The sequence below is a fragment of the Trichoderma reesei genome (genome assembly GCF_000167675.1).
Source record: "Trichoderma reesei QM6a unplaced genomic scaffold TRIREscaffold_1, whole genome shotgun sequence".
NCBI lineage: Eukaryota > Fungi > Ascomycota > Sordariomycetes > Hypocreales > Hypocreaceae > Trichoderma > Trichoderma reesei.
The window spans coordinates 189,228-207,557 of NW_006711148.1; the positions used below are offsets into that span (position 1 = coordinate 189,228).

Here is an 18,330-nt window from a genome sequence, read left to right on the forward strand (position 1 = left end):
TTCGCCTAGACGGTACCCTCATGCGGAAGGCACTTGTATCTCGGCGATTGGCACCCGCCCGAATATTGATGACCGCCTCGGATCGCCTCAACAGCTCGTTTGCAGCTCTGGAGTGCGATTGCCTGTTTTGCATCGCAACAAGTCCGCCATGATGTGACCCGAGGCATTTTGAATGTTTATCGAATCTTCCCCTGCTTTCTTGCTGCTTTGCAGCTATAAAGGACACAGCTCTCGCCCATTACCTCTGCCCTTCCCTACCTACCACAACTTGCTCTCTCGTCTACTCATCTGCTCTGCTAGATCACCTCTTCCAAGTCACTCTCGCTGCTACTCGGTCGTTCAAAGACTCAGATCAGAAAACAAAACACAAGTCTCATTACGTTGAACTTATTTCGACAGCCGCCACCATGAGCTTCTTTCCCGCCCCTCCTCCTCCCGTGAGCCCGCTCAACCGCTACCGCTTGCTCTCACCAACGGCCTCGGTGCGAGTCAGCCCGCTGTGTCTGGGTGCCATGAACTTTGGCTCAGCATGGTGAGCCCTCTTATATTGTCTATCTGTGCTGAACGGGACAATAAAAGAGTGATTGCTGATGCCTGAACGACACGTATAGGAAGGACTTCATGGGAGACTGCGACAAGGCCACCTCAGAGGCCATCTTGGACTTTTTCTACGAGCAGGTGAGACTTTCCTTCACTCTCTCTCACGTAATGGCATCTCGAAGTACTAACAATTCCCTAGGGAGGTTCGTCTTATTTGTCTTACTATATTGGGGGTATCGACAAGTGCATCGCTGACATCGTTGACAGGCAACTTCATCGACACTGCAAACAACTACCAGTACGAGGAATCAGAGGCCATCATTGGTGACTGGATGAAGAAGCGAGGAAACCGCCATGAGATGGGTATGTCTCATTGTAGCCTCCTCTCTTGTCACAACAACTGACCACTCTTCGATTCTGCAGTGATTGCGACAAAGTACACCACTTGCTACAAGCTGGGACCAGCTCGTCCTCACATCGCAGCCAACTATACTGGAAACGGAACGAAGAGCCTTCACGCGTCTGTCGAAGCAAGCCTGCAGAAGCTGCAGACCGACTACATCGACCTGGTGAGACATGCCCCAGTGAAAGAAACCTCGTGGGTTATCGCCATATATAATACTGACTGCCCATAGCTCTATGTGCACTGGTGGGACTATGCCACATCCATTCCTGAGCTGATGCAGTCCCTCAACAGCCTTGTTGTCGCCGGCAAGGTGCTGTATCTGGGCATCAGCGACGCTCCCGCCTGGGTAGTGAGGTTCGTACCATCAGAGAGCTTCTTACTTAGCCATGGTATATCTCTGTATAAATTGGTCACTGACACCGAATTGTAGCAAGGCAAACGAGTACGCCCGCAACCACGGCTTCCGCCAGTTCTCCGTCTACCAAGGCCGCTGGTCCGCCGCCTCGCGCGACTTTGAGCGCGACATCATCCCCATGTGCCGGGACGAGGGCATGGCCCTGGCCCCCTGGGGCGCCCTCGGCGGCGGCAAGTTCAAGACGGAGGAGCAGCGCAACTCGGAGGTCGGCCGCAAGGTGCAGGCGACCGAGGTCGACATCCAGGTCAGCAAGGTGCTCGAGAAGATTGCGGCCCGTAGGAACACGGCCCTCACGAGCGTCGCGCTGGCATACGTGATGCAGAAGACGCCCTACGTCTTCCCCATTGTCGGCGGGCGCAACATTGACCAGCTCAAGGGCAACATTGAGGCCCTCACGCTGCAGCTGACGGACGAGGACGTCGAGGAGATTGAAAGCGCGTATCCGTTCGACATTGGGTTCCCCAACAACATGCTCTGGGGAGGCAAGAAGTCGGGCACGTCGCCGCAGAAGATTTGGCTCCTTGAGTCTGCTGCCCACTATGAATACATCCCCGAGCCCAAGGTATGCATCCTCGGAACTATCTGATCTGATACCAGGAGCAGAGCTAACGGACCCTTTTTCTTCTCCTGCAGCCCATCGCGCCGACCAAGATAGGAGAGTAGAGCGTCCGCTTTCGGTCGACGTGCTGGAGATGGCTGCCCAAGCGCCACAGCAACCACAACAACTACTATGATCATAGCATGCATGCTGGTGCCGGTCCTGGTGCCGGCGTCGGATGGTGAGCGCCAAGAAGGAGGAGCGAGATGGCCTTGAAACTGGTGACTTTAGTAGTAGTCAAATGCTTGAAGAGGGCTGAATAGCTGCGTACAAGTTGCTGGAGCGTCCGAGTTGCTTGGGGGGTTTGGCACAAGGTAGTTGTTGTTTTAGGATACAAAAGACGAAACCAGCGCCTCACTCAAAAAGAATGCCAACACTCTTCTACTGAGAGCCCTCAATGACCGAACAAGCTTGATCAATCCAATAGACGTAACGACGTGCGACGAGAGCGGGTAGCCATTTCACTGTATTAATGGGTATCTACATTACCTGCTTTGTGTGTCAACTATCACATGGCCGTCGTCAAATGCAAATTCCTTATATCCTACCAGAACGCCGACTCGGACTGGGCTTCCGTACAAATGACCATCTTTTTGCTTATTTGGCGCCTTTGCCCTTTGCCTCGTTCTCACCGAGCTCCCGGATAAAGACCGACGTCTGTCCAGCGCCGTTGTAGTCGTTCTGCCCCGTCTCAAAACCTGGACACACGCCAACAGCCAGGTACCGCCCATCGTTCGAAAACGCCAAGGCGGCGACGTTGTTGGGGAACTTCTGGTACTGCTTTAACCTCCTCTTGGCCTCTGCATCCCACAGCGCCACTGTGCCGTCGCCGCCGGCCGACGCAAACGTTCCGTGGATGGGGTGGAACGCGAGCGCATTCACCGGATAGACAATGTCTCCATCGCCATCGGGGGCGGCCTGCCTGTGGCACTTGAAGGCGTATTTCCTGGCCTGCGACTCGGCCGTGTCCTCAAACCACTCGACGGCGACGCGGCCCTCGATGCTGCTGGTGGCGTAGCCCGCGTCGTTGGGCATGCAGGCGACCGCGCGGGTGAGATATCGGAGGGACGACTCGCGCTGCTGCCAGGGCTTGAGGTCGGTGCCGCCGGTGCGGAAGAGCTCGACAATGGCGTTGACGTCGTAGATGTTGATGATGCGGCCCGTCATGGCGACGACGATCTTGGTCGGGCTGCCGGCGAGGGCCTGCGGCTTTCCGGGCAGGGCGATGGTGATGGGGTTGCTGGACGGGTCGTTGAGGTTGTGCAGGTTGAGGGTGCTGTCCCAGGAGGCCGAGACGAGGATGCCGTGCGATTTGCTGTATACGACGCGGCGGACGGGGGCCGTGTGCTTGCTCAGAGGGGTCAATTCGCCCGTCTCAATGTTGAGGCTGTCATTTTCAATCCACGGTCAGCGGGGCGGGCTCAAGCTGTCGAACAAACTACCAAAGGTACGTAAGGTCATGAGAGTCGCAAGTACCGGTTGACCGTCCAGTCCATGCCCGCGGTAAAGGCCTCATTGTCGTCCGCGCCAAAGCAGACGTCTAGAACGGGGGCGCGATGCTCGTATGTGTTGACGAGGCTCGAAGCTTCGGGGCCGTTGGAGATGTCATAGTGGTACACCTTTTTGTCCCATGACGAGACGAGGAGCTTCGTCCCTGAGACGGGCGCGAAGGCGATGGCTGATACCGCGTCGCCGGGGGGCGGCGAGAGCTCGTACTGCGTTGCTACAGCGCCTGTCAGCATATCTTGACTGCCATCGCAGTTGGAAACACACAAAATGCAGCGATTCTACGCACCTGGAGCCATTGTTTGGGTTGATGATGCATGGCAGCCGTTGCCCCAAGCATGAAGCTTTGGTTGTTTACTTGGGGTATCACGTGAAGATAAGCTGCAATCGTGGCTGTGGCTTAGAAATTGCCGTTATCGACCGCCTAGGATGAGCCACACCCCGCCACCAACGTCTGGCTCGAGCGCAAAATATCATCAAAATTGTGACTCCTCATCCCACTTCGAACCGTTTAGAAACGTAGCTTATACGCAATTCTTCCCTCCCTCATCCTGCGAGTCGACAGCAAACGAGTTTCGCCCGTACCGAGACTCTTTCTCCGGCCGTCGATTCCACACGATTTAGCCACTTCGAACCGATTACGTTGACACTCGCGTGAGCAGCGAACGACGAGGACGATTCGGGCCCTTTAAAAACCAACCCCCCACCTCACAACCACCTTCCTACTCACCAATCGACACTCAATTCTTCCCGACCAAACGTCGAAGAAATACCGCCAAGATGTCTTTAACAAACTGCCGGTTTTATGAGGAGAAGTACCCGGAGATCGATAGCTTTGTGATGGTTAATGTCAAGCAGGTGGGTTTTCACTCTGGTCGCAAAGGGGGTGGGAGAACTGGGTTGGAAAAACGAAGAGAGAGATTCTGACACAATCACAACTGATGGATAGATCGCCGAGATGGGTGCCTACGTCAAGCTGCTGGAGTATGACAACATCGACGGCATGATTCTGCTCTCTGAGCTGTCCCGAAGACGTATCCGAAGTATCCAGAAGCTCATCCGAGTCGGGCGCAATGAGGTTGTGGTCGTCCTCCGTGTCGACAAGGAGAAGGGTGGGTTACCAGCGATATCCGCGAAACGAAGAAGAGGGAGTGGCAAGATTGCTCACACTGGACTGCAGGATACATTGATCTGTCAAAAAGACGAGTCTCGCCCGAGGATATCGTCAAGTGCGAAGAGCGCTACAACAAGAGCAAGATGGTGCACTCCATCATGCGACACGTTGCCGAGAAGACGCAGACGCCGATCGAGTCTCTATACGAGAGCATAACCTGGCCTCTGAACCGCAAGTACGGCCATGCCATTGACGCTTTCAAGCTGTCCATCACGTACGTGGTCGCCATCCTATCCATCATGCTTTGGTGTACGCAAAACAGGAGACTAACATTGCAACAGCAACCCCGAGGTCTGGGACGACATCAAGTTCCCCAACCAGGTCGTCGAGGACGAGCTGAAGCTGTACATCAGCAAGCGACTCACCCCTCAGCCCACCAAGGTCCGTGCCGACGTCGAGGTCACTTGCTTCGGCTACGAGGGCATCGACGCTGTCAAGGCTGCTCTGCGAACCGCCGAGGCCAAGAACACAGAGTCCATGCAGGTCAAGGTCCGACTCGTGTCGCCCCCGCTGTATGTTCTCACCAGCACATGTCTCGACAAGGCGCAGGGCATCACCCGCCTGGAGGAGGCCATTGTCGACATCCGGACGAGCATCGAGGCCGCCGGCGGCAACCTTACCGTCAAGATGGAGCCCAAGGCCGTTACCGAGAGCGACGACGCCGAGCTGCAGGCTCTGATGGAGAAGAGGGAGCGTGAGAACGCCGAAGTCAGCGGCGACGAGAGCGTCAGCGAGAGTGACGACAACATCCCCGAGACGATCTAAGCGTACGCGTCTCGACTCTATGCCAACAAGCGATAGAAAAAACCGACGGTCCAGAACGTGGTACCGGAAGCTGTCAAGACCTTGATTTCGAAGGGAAGACTTTGAGGAAGAGGAAAAGGGTGTCAACGCTCGGGTTAAAACGAGGCATGAGCCTAGAATTTGGTTTAGGAAGCTTTGGCGGTGGGTAATGGCGTCTTTGCGGGTGAGGGACGGCGACCTGAAAAAGCCGTGCAATATCGGCATCTTGAAGAGGGGTTTTAGATCTTTGGCGGGGGCCCGTATGAACTTGCGCAGGGCATCACATGATATTAAAAAAAAAAAAGTCATAAACTTGTTCCATGATTTGCCTTCCCGGGTGTGAGAGTTGTATGACCTTGGATTGATGTGAGATGCAGTGATCTCTGGCGCCCTAAAAGGTGCGTATCTTAATAGTCTGAATACCGTGCAGAGAAGGTCACTGAGGCTCTACAGTGGAATGAGCTAACCCCACCACTGACAAGCCCTCCAGGGCTCTTTTTTTTTCTCTGAATGCTACAACTGTATAAGATGAACGTCTGATGACTTGACAAAACAAAACAAAGCCTCACATCATCACCAAAAAGCTTGAATCTGTTTTCTTCTAGGAGAACAATCCATGGCCCTCAGCTCACTATGGGCGCGACTCAGAGGTAGCGCAGCAGGAGGCAGCACCCCCAGCCTCACCCGCGCAACGGCCCTCAACCTCATCGGCTTCGCGACTTGGATCCCGGTGATTGCGTGGTTCAACCTGCACGTGGCGGAGCTGACGGTCGTGGACGGCAACTCGATGTATCCGTTTATGAATGCGGACCGGGACTCGTCGCTGCGGAGGGACGTGGTGCTCAACTACAAGTGGGCGCCGCAGGAGGATTTGCAGAGGGGCATGGTGGTGACGCTGAGGTGAGTGAGGCTTGCGCGTGAGAGCTGTATCACGATGGGGAGTTTTGTTGAAGACAAGTCATTGGGATGGTGGTATTGGGCTCTGTACTGACTTGATGCTTGGTAGGAGTCCGTTTCATCCAGAGGTGGTTGCCGTCAAGAGAGTCGTTGCGCTGGAAGGCGACGTCATCAAGACCAAGAAGCCGTATCCCGTCTCGACGGTGAGGATACCGCAGGGTCACGTCTGGGTAGAGGGGGACGGACCGCCGGGGTCGAGCCTGGATAGCAACACGTACGGACCCGTCTCGAAGAGGCTGCTGACGGGGAGAGTGACGCATATCGTGTATCCGCTGAGCAAATTGGGGCCGGTCAAGTGGTGGGAGCATGACAGGCCGTTGGTGGAGTGAGAGGGAGGAGTTCAGTTGAAGGGGCTGAAATGTACGATTAGGACTGGTGCATTTGCATACTTGGCGTCTAGGATAGATGGAAATTATATCAAGAGATCATGTACTTTACTTCATGTTCTTACCATATTGAAGGCATGGATCCCATGATATCGCAACAGCCATTTCGTTAGTACTTTTGCACGTATCTTATGAGGCGCATACGAGTACTACTAGGTACCTACCTACTAGGTAGGCGGGCCGGGCTTTTCATCACAGATTTGGCAAGAGGTAGGCGCTGGCAAGAGCTGCAGTGGTATTCTCCTCGACGGATAAGACTTACCAGAAGCCCAAAACCATTATAGGACCTCTTTCGAGCGTCGCTCTCTTCCCAGATCTCTTACCAAAAACACCCATGAGGCCGCTAGGTACAGGTAGTAGTACCTAGACGGTGATTTCAACAAGCAACGCCACAGCGGATCGGCGAATTCGGACGACGCATGTGGCTGAGCCCCGAACAGCCGGGGCTAAAGGGCCTATCAGGAGCCTCAGGGCAACAAGCTGGCAGAAAAAGAAAAAAAGAAAAAAAGCGTCGGGAGCCCACGCGACCGCTCAAGGCATCGAGAGACGGTTGATGTTAACTGTTGCTTCATTCTGTTCTCTCTTTTTTTGGTCGTGCCATTCGATTCTGTCTTGTTCGTCTTTTTTACGACGCCGAGAGATCAGGCACACAGGCGGTGCATAGACTTGCGACATTGCCATTGACATTGTTGCGTTTGCGCGCTGCTTTGCGCTGGCTTGTCTCTTATCCTTCTTTCTACCTATCTTTTTCTTTCTCTCTTCCTCCGTCTCTACCGCATCGCCTTTTCGCATAGACGCCTCAGCTGTTCGCACCTCCTCCTCCTCCTCCTCCTCCTCCTCCTTTATTGAACGCCCCTCCCTCGCCCAATGTCCGAAGGCCTCTCCAGCTCCTCGCAGTTCCCCCTCGCCGGCTACAACTCTGCGACCGCAAGCCCGAACAGCGCGACATCCAGCGACCCGACTGCGGCGGCAGGCCGGGACTCTGCCGCTGCCGCTGCCGCTGCCCTGGAGCCTCGTCATGGTGGCCATGTCCATGTGAAGCCCGTCCACGCTCATCACGCCATGCACAGCGAAGAAATCGAGGCCGAGGGCCGGCCGCCTTATATCCATGTTGGTCTCTCTCCCCCCCTTCGCCTATGACGTTGCTATGCAATGAGGGGGTTTACGGAAGGAAAAACTCTCCTCTATCTTGAGCTAGGGTTATGCTGACGGCTGGGGCTCTTCATTAGGCAATGATCGCAGGAGGCATCGGAGGGTCGACGGGCGACATGCTGATGCACTCGCTGGACACGGTCAAGACGCGACAGCAGGGCGATCCGCACTTCCCGCCGAAATACTCGTCCCTGGGGCGCTCATACTACACCATCTGGCGGCAGGAGGGCATCGCGAGGGGCCTGTACGGGGGCTGGATCCCGGCGCTGGGCGGCTCGTTCCCGGGCACGCTCCTCTTCTTCGGCACCTACGAATGGAGCAAGCGCTTCCTCATTGACCACGGCCTGCAGCACCATCTCGCCTATCTCTCGGCGGGCTTCCTCGGCGACCTGGCGGCGTCCATCGTCTACGTGCCGTCCGAGGTCCTCAAGACCCGGCTGCAGCTCCAGGGCCGCTACAACAACCCCCATTTCACCTCGGGCTACAACTACCGCGGCACCGTCGACGCCGCCCGCACAATCGTCCGCACCGAGGGCGCCTCGGCCCTCTTCTACGGCTACAAGGCCACGCTCTACCGCGACCTGCCCTTTTCCGCGCTGCAGTTCATGTTTTGGGAACAGTTCCAGGCCTGGTCCCGCGTCTACAAGCAGAGCCGCGACATTGGCGTGCCCCTGGAGCTCCTGACCGGCGCCGCCGCGGGCGGCCTCGCCGGCGTCATCACGTGTCCCCTCGACGTCGTAAAGACCCGTCTGCAGACGCAGGTCAACACGCCGTCCTCCTCCTCCTCCGCCGAGCCCGAACCGTCCTCCACACATCGACCCAAAGACCCCAACCCCCAGAAGCGACTGATATCCACGTCGTCTCCGAGCACGCACAGGCCGAAACCGGGCGCCATCGCGCTCAAGACGTCCTCTGTCCTGACGGGCCTGCGGGTCATTTACCATACCGAGGGCGTGGGCGGCTGGTTCCGCGGCGTCGGGCCCCGTGGCGTGTGGACGTTTATCCAGAGCGGGTGCATGCTGTTTTTGTATCAGCGGTTGCTTCACAAGCTGGAGGTCTGGATGCCGTTGGATAGTAGCAATACCGACTCTGAAGCAGCGTTGTGAGAGGAGAGAAGATTGGGAACAAGGAAGAAGGCGATGAAGAAGCACTGCGACTCCTTCGTCGAGAGCAAGGAGGCAGGGGTAATGATTTCATTTTCGTTTCGACCATGAAAATGCAGCATTGCGACCAAAGACACACACGAACGAGCGGCACAGAGAAGAAAGGCAGAAGGAATGAAAGAAAGCGAGACAGAGCCGAGATTATCCAGACGGGAAGACGATATCAACTTGTACAGATTCAACTAGATGGGGGAAAGAGACGAAAGACTTGAGCATGAAAAACGATGAAAGGGGTTTTTTTTTTCCAAAAAGACACAAAAGGGAGGGCTTCGGTCAAATTGGGGTGAAGGCGTTTTACGGGGGAACCACATTAGAATTGATGGCATTGTTTGATATATGGTATGATATAGATAGAGGGAGGAGAGGGGAGGGGGCATGGGATGGACTTACGTGCCGACAATCTCCAACATGTGTTACTATTACTCACTGTTTGCCTCTTCCTGCTGGTGAGAAGAGTCTCTTGAGTGTATGAGTGAGTATGTTTATGGCAGAAAAGAATTGGCCTTGCAATCAAGGGGCTGTATTGTGTTATACCACTACTAACTGAAGGGGGGTGTAAAATCGACATCAACATCCCAAGGTATCTCGAAAAAGAAAAAGTCAAGCGAAATAATCAGACGCTCCCGATGCAGACAAACCATCATATCAAGCAACACAAAAAATTCCACACAACCCACCATGAAATCCCAGGCAATTTTCATCTCAACATCATAGACAAACAACCACCTCTCCAAACCCCCCTTGGATTTACTTTCAAATCTCGAAAGCCCATCCATCAAGCATCAGGATCACTCTCCTCGACAACCCTCGCCTCCTCAAAATCATCCATCCTCTGCATCATGTCGTCTCTCGCGAGGCACACCACAATGGCCACCGTCAGGGCATTCCAGATGCTCAGGCTGCGGTCCTCGAAATTGAGCGTCACCTGCAGCGAGAGGTTCATGGCCGCCTCGTCTTTGGAAGAATCTGCGGTGAGCAGCATGACTTCTGCCCCGACGATGAAGAAGCCGAAAATGACGGGTGGTTGACGACGATACAGCGTCGGCAATGACGAAGAATTTGCTGCTGATGACGAAGCCAAGGGGATGTCTGCCATGGCAATGTCGTCGTCTGACTCGCTGTGCAGCTCCCTCTTGATAGCAACTCGTATCTCCTCGCCTTCGTCGTCGTCCTCTTGCTTGACGTTTACCGGGCCCCCGGCTGGATCATTCGATTCGGGAGTCATCGGCTCGTCGGCATCGCTCTCAATAACAGAGGTCTCCCCGTGATACTCTGGCTTGATGACAGACCGCCGCCCTATCAGCTGAAACAGCCTGTCCATGACCCTCGACCCAAACATCCTCCACGATCGGCTCCTGCTGGTGGTGGTGGTGGTGGTGGCCTGCTTCTTCTGCTGCTCTTCGTTCGAGGCCTCTGCTTCGCCCCTGATTTGCCTCTCCACTTCCATGTCCACATCCCCCTCGACCTCACCCTCCTCCTTCTCCGGCTTGATGGCGAGCTTCTGACGGTGCTTCCTCGCCAGGTCCCTCATGCGCATCTCCACAAATGCTGCCGTCTGAGGCATGTCCTCTCTCTGCCTGTCGACAATCTCGACGATGATGTTGGGAAGGTACTCTAGATGGCGATAGCCGCCGTCCTCGGCAGCCCAGTTGAGGAACTTTTCCAGAGACTTCTTGATCATCTGGGGAGCTTTCGAACGGAGGCCAGATTGGCAGGTCGTGAGAATGTCTGCGGTGAGATCGATGAGTCTCGCCAGTGCTACGGTAGCTACACACCTTTCTTCGTCAGTATCTCTGAAGTCCACTGCAATACATGTCAAGCAAGAGAGAGAGGGGTTCTTCCCACCTCGAAACGTATTGTTCGCATGCGCGTACACCACCGGATTCATGTCCTTCCTCCAGCAGTAGCAGGCCTCCGGCATGGGAAACGGCAGAAAGTACTCTTCCCAGTAGCTCGGCAGCAGCGGAATCTCCTGTCGCAGAAAGAGAATCTCAAACAGCCGCTCCTCCAGCGGCGCCCATCGCAGGCTGGTGCCCAGGTATTGCCTCTTTTCCGCCTCCATGTCGGCCAGCATCCTTTCGCTGACGACTGGCTCGACCTGTACCCGCTCCCTTGCCGTGACTTGTTCGTCTTTCACCCCATTCTGAGCCTCATCCTTGTTTCGGTCTTGGGCGTCATTCTCGTCTTCGTCCTGAACACTCTCCATGTCCTCGTCTCGGCGCTCTGGTCTCCGCGGCCTTGGAGGCGACCGCAGAACACCTCGCTGCGGCGTCTTGGACTTGGACTTTGAGCAGCGGTAGGGCGAGCTGCGAGGCGTAGACGTGTGTCTCTTGGAGGGCGTGCGACGAGACCGGCCATTCTTGCGCCGGCGAGGCGTGGTGCTGCGCGCCTTTTGCGGCGAGGAAGCCTCTCGGGCTCTTGACTCTGTCCTTGTCTCCATGGCTGAATGGCATCAATGGCATCAAAGTGTCGCGGAAGGCAATCGTGGGGCTCTGCGCATTTCCCTGTTGGAGGAGCAGGTCCTTTATGCTGGGGGCTGAAGAAGAGAAGGTGGACAGATCGGATCGCTTGTGGATGTTTTTGGAAGACGGATCAAAGTATCGACGACATCAACCGTCACTTTGCTGGGTCGAAGCAGTTGCAGTTGTAGGGCGTCACGGGCGCCTGTAGGAGGCAGGTTGGCACTGCTGGGCGGCTGCGCAACAACTGCAGCAGGAGCGCGCAGGTCGCTATACAGGACTGGACACTTGTGGTAGGTAGGCAAGTTGAGTACATGTACTGGACAAGTAGATACCTAGGTAGGTTGATGGACATTGGTGTACATGTATGAAGCCGATGCCAGCAAACGAGTCGAGCGATGAGGCTACAAGACGCTTTGACGGCGTTCATCGACAGTGAATCAGCATCTCTTTGTCCTTCGATTCCACTGGTGCTGGGGCTGGAAGAGGCGGTTGGCTTCACAGCGGACTCACCCAATGAGCTGCTCACAGAGCATTTGACGCCTGCAACAAAGAAAAGAAGCCCAAACCGCAATGTCTTGAAGTTCGAAGTTGCCTTCAGCTTCAATCCCCGTCGGTTGTACCTCGTCTCATGGTGACTGCTTGGGTGCAGCTCGCCGCTGCTCGCCCATGAGTCTCGATGAACGGGCTCAAAATGGCTTGTGAAGCGTGAAGCGGACGGCGGGCGCATGATGCCGCAAGTATGGAGTGCAGTAATCTGATCGATGCGTTTGCAAACGTCGGAAGCTTGCTTGCTCTCTCTATGGAAGGACACAGTCTTCTCTTATATCCATCAAGAGAAGGCTTCACCATTGCTCAGTTACACGTCGTCCAATAATCAAGTGAATTCTCGATCCATCAGCAAGACTCCAGTCCTCAGTCACTCTTCTCCATCCAAGTACGGCACACACGCCTCATACACCTCCTTAAAGCCAGGATACTGCACAACCCTGACGAAAAAGGACGACTCAATCGCCCTCACAGACTGCATAGACCCAGCAATGAAAAAGTCAGTGTAAGACGGCCTCTCACCGAGGATAAACGGCCCCTCCTCTTCATTCTGCCTCATCAGCTCGCCAACAGCACGCCAGTCCGCAGCAGCCGCCTCCCATCGCTCGTCCTCACCAACCAGCAGGTCCTCTAGCCTCTTGCCGAGCTGCGCTTCGCGAGTACGGCGAAAGTACTCTTGCGCTCGCGGCGAGAGGAGTTTGACCTCTCGCGGCATGATGGACCGGTACAGCGTTGGGGCGATCAAGGTTCGGAGCTGGAGCTCGATCTCGTGGCCCAGCTCTGAAGTGAGCTGAAGCGGAGGATCTGGATACGTTGACTCGAGGAATTCTGCAATGGTTTTCGAATCCATGATGTAACTGTTGGTTGGCAGATGCTGGATGGCGGGAACTGTATAGTTGCTCTTGTTTCCAGAGGCTGGGTCATGGGGAGGGAGGCCGCTGACTTGTGTCAACTGAGGCTCTCAAAGTTGTCCGTGAAGGTATCAGAAGGAGAGTACGGTAGTAGAGGAACGCTGCTTACAGCTCTCTGAGCGTAGGCTCAATATCTGGCATCTCGAGGAACACAGTCGTGTAAGGAATCCGCTTATAGTTGAGCATCAGCCTGATGCGCCAGACAATGGGCGAGAAGCAGATGTTCTTGACGCAAGCCAGGTCGTACAAGACGATTTCGGGCTCAACCGCTGGTGTTGCCATGTTCACGACCCTGGTTGAACGGAGAGGAATATTGTTTCTTCTGAGTGAGCCGTCTTCTCAATGACTCTAGCCATCAGTGAGCAGGAAGATAGCAGGTTCATTGCAAGGGTTATCAACATTGGCATATATACACCAGTCAAGCTGTTGGATCCAGCCCATGAGCGACGTTTGACTTATGCTGTTTTCAGGGACTCCTTCGTGTTCGGAGTGCAAAGAACATGGTCATTATGAACGGCTGCTATTGGTGTAGATGCGTGGGAGGATATTGTACACGCCGGACCGAGAGTCATGATTGGTTCATCGTACCAAGAGCTGCACCACGGCCACTACATAGAGGCAGAAGAGAATCTAAAAATAACGCATCATGCAGTTGATTTAGAAAAGGCCTAGAAACACGTGAAAGAGGACCATGAAGCATTCTGGAAGCATGTCTTTACCTTACAGTGCGTATCATACAGTGTGTTGTCTGTCATGTGACTGTGTGTGCTAACCAATTCCGACCCCACATGGAACAAAACTCGAGATTGTTGAAATCCGATCTGCGACTTGAACCGCCGGATCATGTCCGTATAGCCTCAAAACCCTTTCCACGACTCCCTCCAACACACAACCGCCGCAGCCATGGCCGAGGCAGTCAAAGCCGCTGCCGCGCGCCAATTGCCGGCCTTTAAGCTGGGCAAGAAGCAAGTCTTTCTGTACGTCCCAAACAAACCCCCCCCCCTCCCCCTCTCTTTCAACTAAATCCCCAAGACGACACAGATGCTCATACAAAGAACTCTTTTAACAACCCACAGACCAAACCATGTCATCACGATGCTCCGAAAAGAACACCTGCCCCCCAACGAAGCCTGCTTCAAAGTGCCCCTGCGCTTCACGAAATTCGACCTCCGAGACTACCTCTGGAACCTGTACGGCGTCGAGGTCACGACCGTCCGGTCCTACGTCAAGCAGCAGCCGCTCACGCAGCGCAGCACCAGCTCGCGCTCGTGGTACCGGCCGCAGCCGCACAAGATCATGACGGTTGAGCTGGCCAAGCCCTTTCAGTGGCCCGACGCGCCGGCGGACCTGGAGCCCTGGAGCAACGACCTGTGGCGCATGCGCGAGGAGACGATTGAGCAGCGCAACGAGGAGCAGCTCGCGCGCCAGCGCATGCAGATCCCGCTCAAGAGCCAGCAGCAGACCCTGCCCAAGGAGAGGCAGCAGCTGGGCGAGCTGGCCAAGAAGATGCTGAGCGGGGAGGTCAAGTGGGAGAATAACGTTGTGCTGGATCCGAGGTGGGATAAGATTCTGGGGAGGGAAAAGGCTGGCAAGTCGACGGAGACGACGACGACAACGACAACGACAACGACGTCGTCATGAGATTTTATGAAACCTCGATGGAAGAAAGGGGAGGTAAGGGCTTGGATCAAAGAGAAAAAGGAACAAGAGAGAGCGGCAAAAGCGCTCTCCAACGGCTCAACAAATCGGGAACGGAGAGAGGAAAAAGGCAGCCGGCCAGTGTATGATGAAACTTGGACGGCATAGCATGTGTATCAATGTATCTGTATATTACTCTTCAACCTTTAACAAAAAATTGTCCCCTACATCCTTTCTATCCCCAAATGATCCCCCCTCATCCCCAATGCTCCGCCCCCTGGAAATGCAACACCTGATCCCCCCAACTCCACCACCCAGCCGTAAGATTCCTCGCAAACACCTCCAAGCCCTGATACTCCTGCCCTTCTCCTCCCAAAACATCGTCAAACAATCCCCTGAGATTCGGCTTCCGCGAATGAACATCCGGAACCGCCACAATGACCCGCGGCTTCAACTTCAATCCAACACCAGCAGCCACCTTTGCCCCCACACGCCTCGCTATCAGGAGCGTCTCCCAGGGCTTCCTCCACGCAGAATCAACATCGAAAATCGGCTCCCCGGAGGCTGTGACCTTGAGCCACGTCCACTGCGTGACGAGCTCTAGGCCCCAAGCGGCGAATATTCCTCGGGCAGGAGACGTCATGAGGTCGTAGATGCTGGCTTTGTTGGTGATCCAGACTGCTACCAGGCCGTCAGGGGCAAGATGAGACGCCACCGGTATGCTGGACAGGAGATGCCGCATCTCAGTCATGTTCGCAACGGTCTTGTATCTGGAGCCTGCTTTCTGGTTCCTTCGGACAGATCGATTAGGCCATGGGGGATCAAGGACAATGAGCTTGAACTGCGGCGCCGTGTCAATGAATGTTTGACGCAGGTCTTGTATCGATCCGTGCAGGTATTTCGCCCCGGGAGGAATCTTGACATTTAGCAAAGACGCCGCCTCGGTCTCCTCACCCATACCAATCCCATCGTCGTAGTCTTCGCCATCAGCAGCCACAGCAGCACAAACCCGAGGCAAACAAAACACCCCCGAATACGCCCTCCTCAGCTCCTCCAGCGCGCCCCTCGCCGCCGCCGCCGCCATCAGCTCTGCAATCTGCGCCCCCGCGGACTGCGTCGAAGCAGATCCATCATTGCCCCGGCGCGGCTCCGGCGTGATGTATGGCGTCCGCGGCGGAGGGCCGGAGATGATTCGCGCAGAGGGCCGGTGGCCGGGCGGGACTTGGGCTTCTTCGAGGGAGCGCGGGATGTCGACGAGGGTGACGGGGGTTTTATCGTTGGACTGGAAGAGGATTGATGAGGTTGTTGAAGAAGGGGGGGCTGGTGAGGATGATGGTGAGGATGATGATGTGCTATGAGATGATGGTGCCTCTGTTGTTGGTTTGGATGTCATGACGGGTGGTGGAGTGACGGATAAAGGTGCTTGAACATTCAATCAACATGTTGCTGACAGCCAATGTAGAGTTCCGTCAATGTGAGTGTATCAACGAGCTCACTGTTGGTAGTCGTTGCAATTTCAAGAAGACGCAGGTTATAAGAAGGCAATGAGGTTGAGAGATTGGTACTAGATGGTCAGTGCAAACAAGTCATGGAGAGGAATTACATACCGACTGACCAATTGAAAGAGACTACTACAACTGCCTAGCAGTAGCGCTCTCTTTCAATGGCCAATGAAACTGAAGCGAATCACAGGCGCTCAACCTCACATGGAGTCGACATCAACCTCACACACCTTGTACAAGTCCTTATATCTCCATTACTAGGTATGGTCCATTCTACTAATTTTCCTATGTCTTCTTTTCTGTCCGCACCCTACTTGGAGAAGATACAAAACCCAAAACGCCGTCGCTCTAGAAAATGAGATATGGAAAAATAAAAAGAAGAGAACAGCCAAATGCATACAGTAACTGCTCCGTTAGTTGTAGACCCTCCCTCAGCGGCCAATGGCTACGCCATGGCCATCGATGCAGCTCTGATAGAGCAACTTGCACCTCATCCCTTTTCCAACTTCTCGCCTCCATCAGACTCCATGGCGTGACAAGACGAGGTGCTTTCTACCAAGGCTAGGTGTGGTAAACAAGCCCTTCGGCTTATATCGACGTCGGGGCAGCATCTTTCCTCCAGCCCTTGCTTCGCATGTTCATCTCGATGGCCTTCCAGATGTGCTCGACAACCTCCTTGTCCCTGAACCGAGACGCGACGTCGTCCTCGCCTCGCCAACGGTCGACGCTCGTGCTCACGACGCGGTGGCCCCAGCCACGGATGTTATCCGGCGGCAGGTCGCCTCTCCACCCGACAAACACGCCCATGGTGTGCTTGAACAGCTCGTTGGGGTTGCTCCACTTGTAGTTCTTGAACTGCCACGTCTGGCCCGTCGTGAACACCGCAACGACGCGGTTCCAGTATTCCGGCTTGAACTGCTCCGAGCCCTCGACCAGGATGAAGCGCATGGGCCGGTTGGGGTCGATGCTGGGGATGATGCGCTGGACGTGGAGCATCGAGGCCGTAGACGCGCCGGCGTCAGGAGGCACAAACTTGCCATCCTCGAGGAAGGAGCGCGCATTGGACATGCGCAGGAGTGACGAGGCGGATGGGGAGAGCAGGATGATGGGATCGGGGCGGCGAGCCGGGCCCTTTTGGTTGATGGAGAGGGACTGGGTCGCGCCGAGCGTGGAGGACGACTGTGACTTTTTCTGGATAAAGGGGATGGCGAGTTTTCGCACGTGGGAAAAGTCCTGGGTAATCGTCAGCCAGGGGGATCCTTTGATATTCATTGCGGATGCCCGATCAAACATTCGTGTATAGGGGTCCCATATGATAGTATGACTGTACTTACCGTCGGCTTGATGCCCCTCAGGACCGTGTTGCGGTCGCCCATCCAGCGCTCCCCATCGTACACACTCGCCAGCCGCGGGTCAATCGTCCCCTTGCCGGACCTCGCCTGCGCGGCCAGCGCCGCAGCGCCCGTCTTTGAAGAGGCAGCCGCTCCCGCCGCCGCCGCACCCGCGTCTCCAGCGAGCGGCTTGATGTACTCGCTCTCCTCGCTGGCGCCCTCGAGCCAGGTGATGAGGTCCAGGCGCTCGATGAAGCCGAGGTTCTGCACCTTGGCGCTGGACCCGGCGGCGGCCAGGTCCTCGTTCAGCCTCGTCGCCGCGGCATTGTACTCGGGAATGGCCAGCTCGCGGTTGAGCCAGGCAAAGTAGATGCTGCGCAGGTCGACGGGCTTGTCGCTCGAGATGAAGCGCGTGGGCGAGTCTATGGGCAGGGCGAGCGACAGCGCTGTGAACTGCAGGTGCGTGGCCTGCGAGAGGGGCACCTCGGGCGCCGAGGCATCGTCGGACGCGCTGGGGACAAAGGTCTGGCCGCTGGAGATGGATTGGCGGAGGACGAGGAGGGGGTCGTGGTCGGTGGGCGCCATGATGGGGAGAGAGAGGTTGAGGCGCGGCGAGAAGGGGAAATTGAAGCGCTAGAGAGGGAGGGCAGCTCGGGCGGAAGGGTTAGGAAGCGAGTGTTCGGGGGAGAGCGAGGTCTGAATTCTATAATTGATCGATTTTGATGCGTTGCAGTGAAGAAATAAAGCCGGCTGGCGATGAGCCTTGAATCCTCTCAAGTGGTTTTGTTGGAGCGGAAGTTGGTACAGAGAGGTTGAACGCAGCAAGGCTGAGGGAGGCTAAAAAGCTGCAGTTGCCGTGT

At 55.6% G+C, this 18,330-nt stretch overlaps 9 protein-coding genes across 9 annotated transcripts; 4 read left to right on the forward strand and 5 right to left on the reverse strand.

Moving 5' to 3' along the window:
• Nucleotides 1-407: 407 nt before the first annotated feature.
• Nucleotides 408-1,947, forward strand: TRIREDRAFT_54694 (oxidoreductase; the record flags this gene model as incomplete). Its single annotated transcript, XM_006961066.1, has 7 exons — nucleotides 408-532; nucleotides 612-678; nucleotides 740-743; nucleotides 808-903; nucleotides 964-1,109; nucleotides 1,176-1,300; nucleotides 1,377-1,947. The coding sequence occupies 7 exons, from the start codon at nucleotides 408-410 to the stop codon at nucleotides 1,945-1,947; spliced, it is 1,134 nt and encodes a 377-aa protein (XP_006961128.1).
• A 609-nt stretch (nucleotides 1,948-2,556) lies between these two features.
• Nucleotides 2,557-3,764, reverse strand: TRIREDRAFT_119548 (uncharacterized protein; the record flags this gene model as incomplete). The annotated part of the gene is made up of 3 exons (XM_006961465.1): nucleotides 2,557-3,346; nucleotides 3,436-3,682; nucleotides 3,755-3,764. 3 exons carry the CDS (start codon nucleotides 3,762-3,764, stop codon nucleotides 2,557-2,559), a joined length of 1,047 nt encoding a protein of 348 aa, XP_006961527.1.
• Nucleotides 3,765-4,043: 279 nt separating this feature from the next.
• TRIREDRAFT_43615 (uncharacterized protein) lies at nucleotides 4,044-6,687 on the forward strand. The gene is made up of 6 exons (XM_006960994.1): nucleotides 4,044-4,323; nucleotides 4,415-4,577; nucleotides 4,646-4,853; nucleotides 4,921-5,584; nucleotides 6,031-6,322; nucleotides 6,429-6,687. Exons 1-4 carry the CDS (start codon nucleotides 4,246-4,248, stop codon nucleotides 5,402-5,404), a joined length of 933 nt encoding a protein of 310 aa, XP_006961056.1. The 5' UTR covers nucleotides 4,044-4,245; the 3' UTR covers nucleotides 5,405-5,584; nucleotides 6,031-6,322; nucleotides 6,429-6,687.
• Nucleotides 6,688-7,827: 1,140 nt separating this feature from the next.
• On the forward strand, nucleotides 7,828-9,023 carry TRIREDRAFT_53125 (uncharacterized protein; the record flags this gene model as incomplete). Its single annotated transcript, XM_006961067.1, has 2 exons — nucleotides 7,828-7,875; nucleotides 7,995-9,023. 2 exons carry the CDS (start codon nucleotides 7,828-7,830, stop codon nucleotides 9,021-9,023), a joined length of 1,077 nt encoding a protein of 358 aa, XP_006961129.1.
• Nucleotides 9,024-9,855: 832 nt separating this feature from the next.
• Nucleotides 9,856-11,286, reverse strand: TRIREDRAFT_53499 (uncharacterized protein; the record flags this gene model as incomplete). The annotated part of the gene is made up of 3 exons (XM_006961466.1): nucleotides 9,856-10,383; nucleotides 10,546-10,855; nucleotides 10,934-11,286. The coding sequence occupies 3 exons, from the start codon at nucleotides 11,284-11,286 to the stop codon at nucleotides 9,856-9,858; spliced, it is 1,191 nt and encodes a 396-aa protein (XP_006961528.1).
• Nucleotides 11,287-12,692: 1,406 nt separating this feature from the next.
• On the reverse strand, nucleotides 12,693-13,281 carry TRIREDRAFT_53153 (uncharacterized protein; the record flags this gene model as incomplete). Its single annotated transcript, XM_006961467.1, has 2 exons — nucleotides 12,693-13,026; nucleotides 13,109-13,281. Coding segments are annotated over 2 exons (507 nt in total), but the record flags the coding sequence as incomplete, so codon positions are not given.
• Nucleotides 13,282-13,902: 621 nt separating this feature from the next.
• Nucleotides 13,903-14,640, forward strand: TRIREDRAFT_1692 (uncharacterized protein; the record flags this gene model as incomplete). The annotated part of the gene is made up of 2 exons (XM_006960852.1): nucleotides 13,903-13,976; nucleotides 14,076-14,640. 2 exons carry the CDS (start codon nucleotides 13,903-13,905, stop codon nucleotides 14,638-14,640), a joined length of 639 nt encoding a protein of 212 aa, XP_006960914.1.
• A 253-nt stretch (nucleotides 14,641-14,893) lies between these two features.
• On the reverse strand, nucleotides 14,894-16,030 carry TRIREDRAFT_53956 (uncharacterized protein; the record flags this gene model as incomplete). The annotated part of the gene is made up of 2 exons (XM_006961468.1): nucleotides 14,894-15,586; nucleotides 15,635-16,030. The coding sequence occupies 2 exons, from the start codon at nucleotides 16,028-16,030 to the stop codon at nucleotides 14,894-14,896; spliced, it is 1,089 nt and encodes a 362-aa protein (XP_006961530.1).
• A 382-nt stretch (nucleotides 16,031-16,412) lies between these two features.
• Nucleotides 16,413-18,198, reverse strand: TRIREDRAFT_43618 (uncharacterized protein). The gene is made up of 2 exons (XM_006960995.1): nucleotides 17,474-18,198; nucleotides 16,413-17,372 (listed from the first exon to the last, which is right to left on the reverse strand). Exons 1-2 carry the CDS (start codon nucleotides 18,053-18,055, stop codon nucleotides 16,728-16,730), a joined length of 1,227 nt encoding a protein of 408 aa, XP_006961057.1. The 5' UTR covers nucleotides 18,056-18,198; the 3' UTR covers nucleotides 16,413-16,727.
• Nucleotides 18,199-18,330: the final 132 nt, after the last annotated feature.

Excerpts from the sequence above, each read along its gene's own strand:
- TRIREDRAFT_43615 (XM_006960994.1), top strand. The coding sequence starts at position 4,246 with ATGTCTTTAACAAACTGCCGGTTTTATGAGGAGAAGTACCCGGAGATC. Across the intron at positions 4,324-4,414 it reads TGATGGTTAATGTCAAGCAG|ATCGCCGAGATGGGTGCCTA; the intron begins GTGGGTTTTCAC and ends ACTGATGGATAG. Across the intron at positions 4,578-4,645 it reads CCGTGTCGACAAGGAGAAGG|GATACATTGATCTGTCAAAA; the intron begins GTGGGTTACCAG and ends ACTGGACTGCAG.
- TRIREDRAFT_43618 (XM_006960995.1), bottom strand. The coding sequence starts at position 18,055 with ATGGCGCCCACCGACCACGACCCCCTCCTCGTCCTCCGCCAATCCATC. Across the intron at positions 17,373-17,473 it reads TGAGGGGCATCAAGCCGACG|GACTTTTCCCACGTGCGAAA; the intron begins GTAAGTACAGTC and ends ACGATTACCCAG.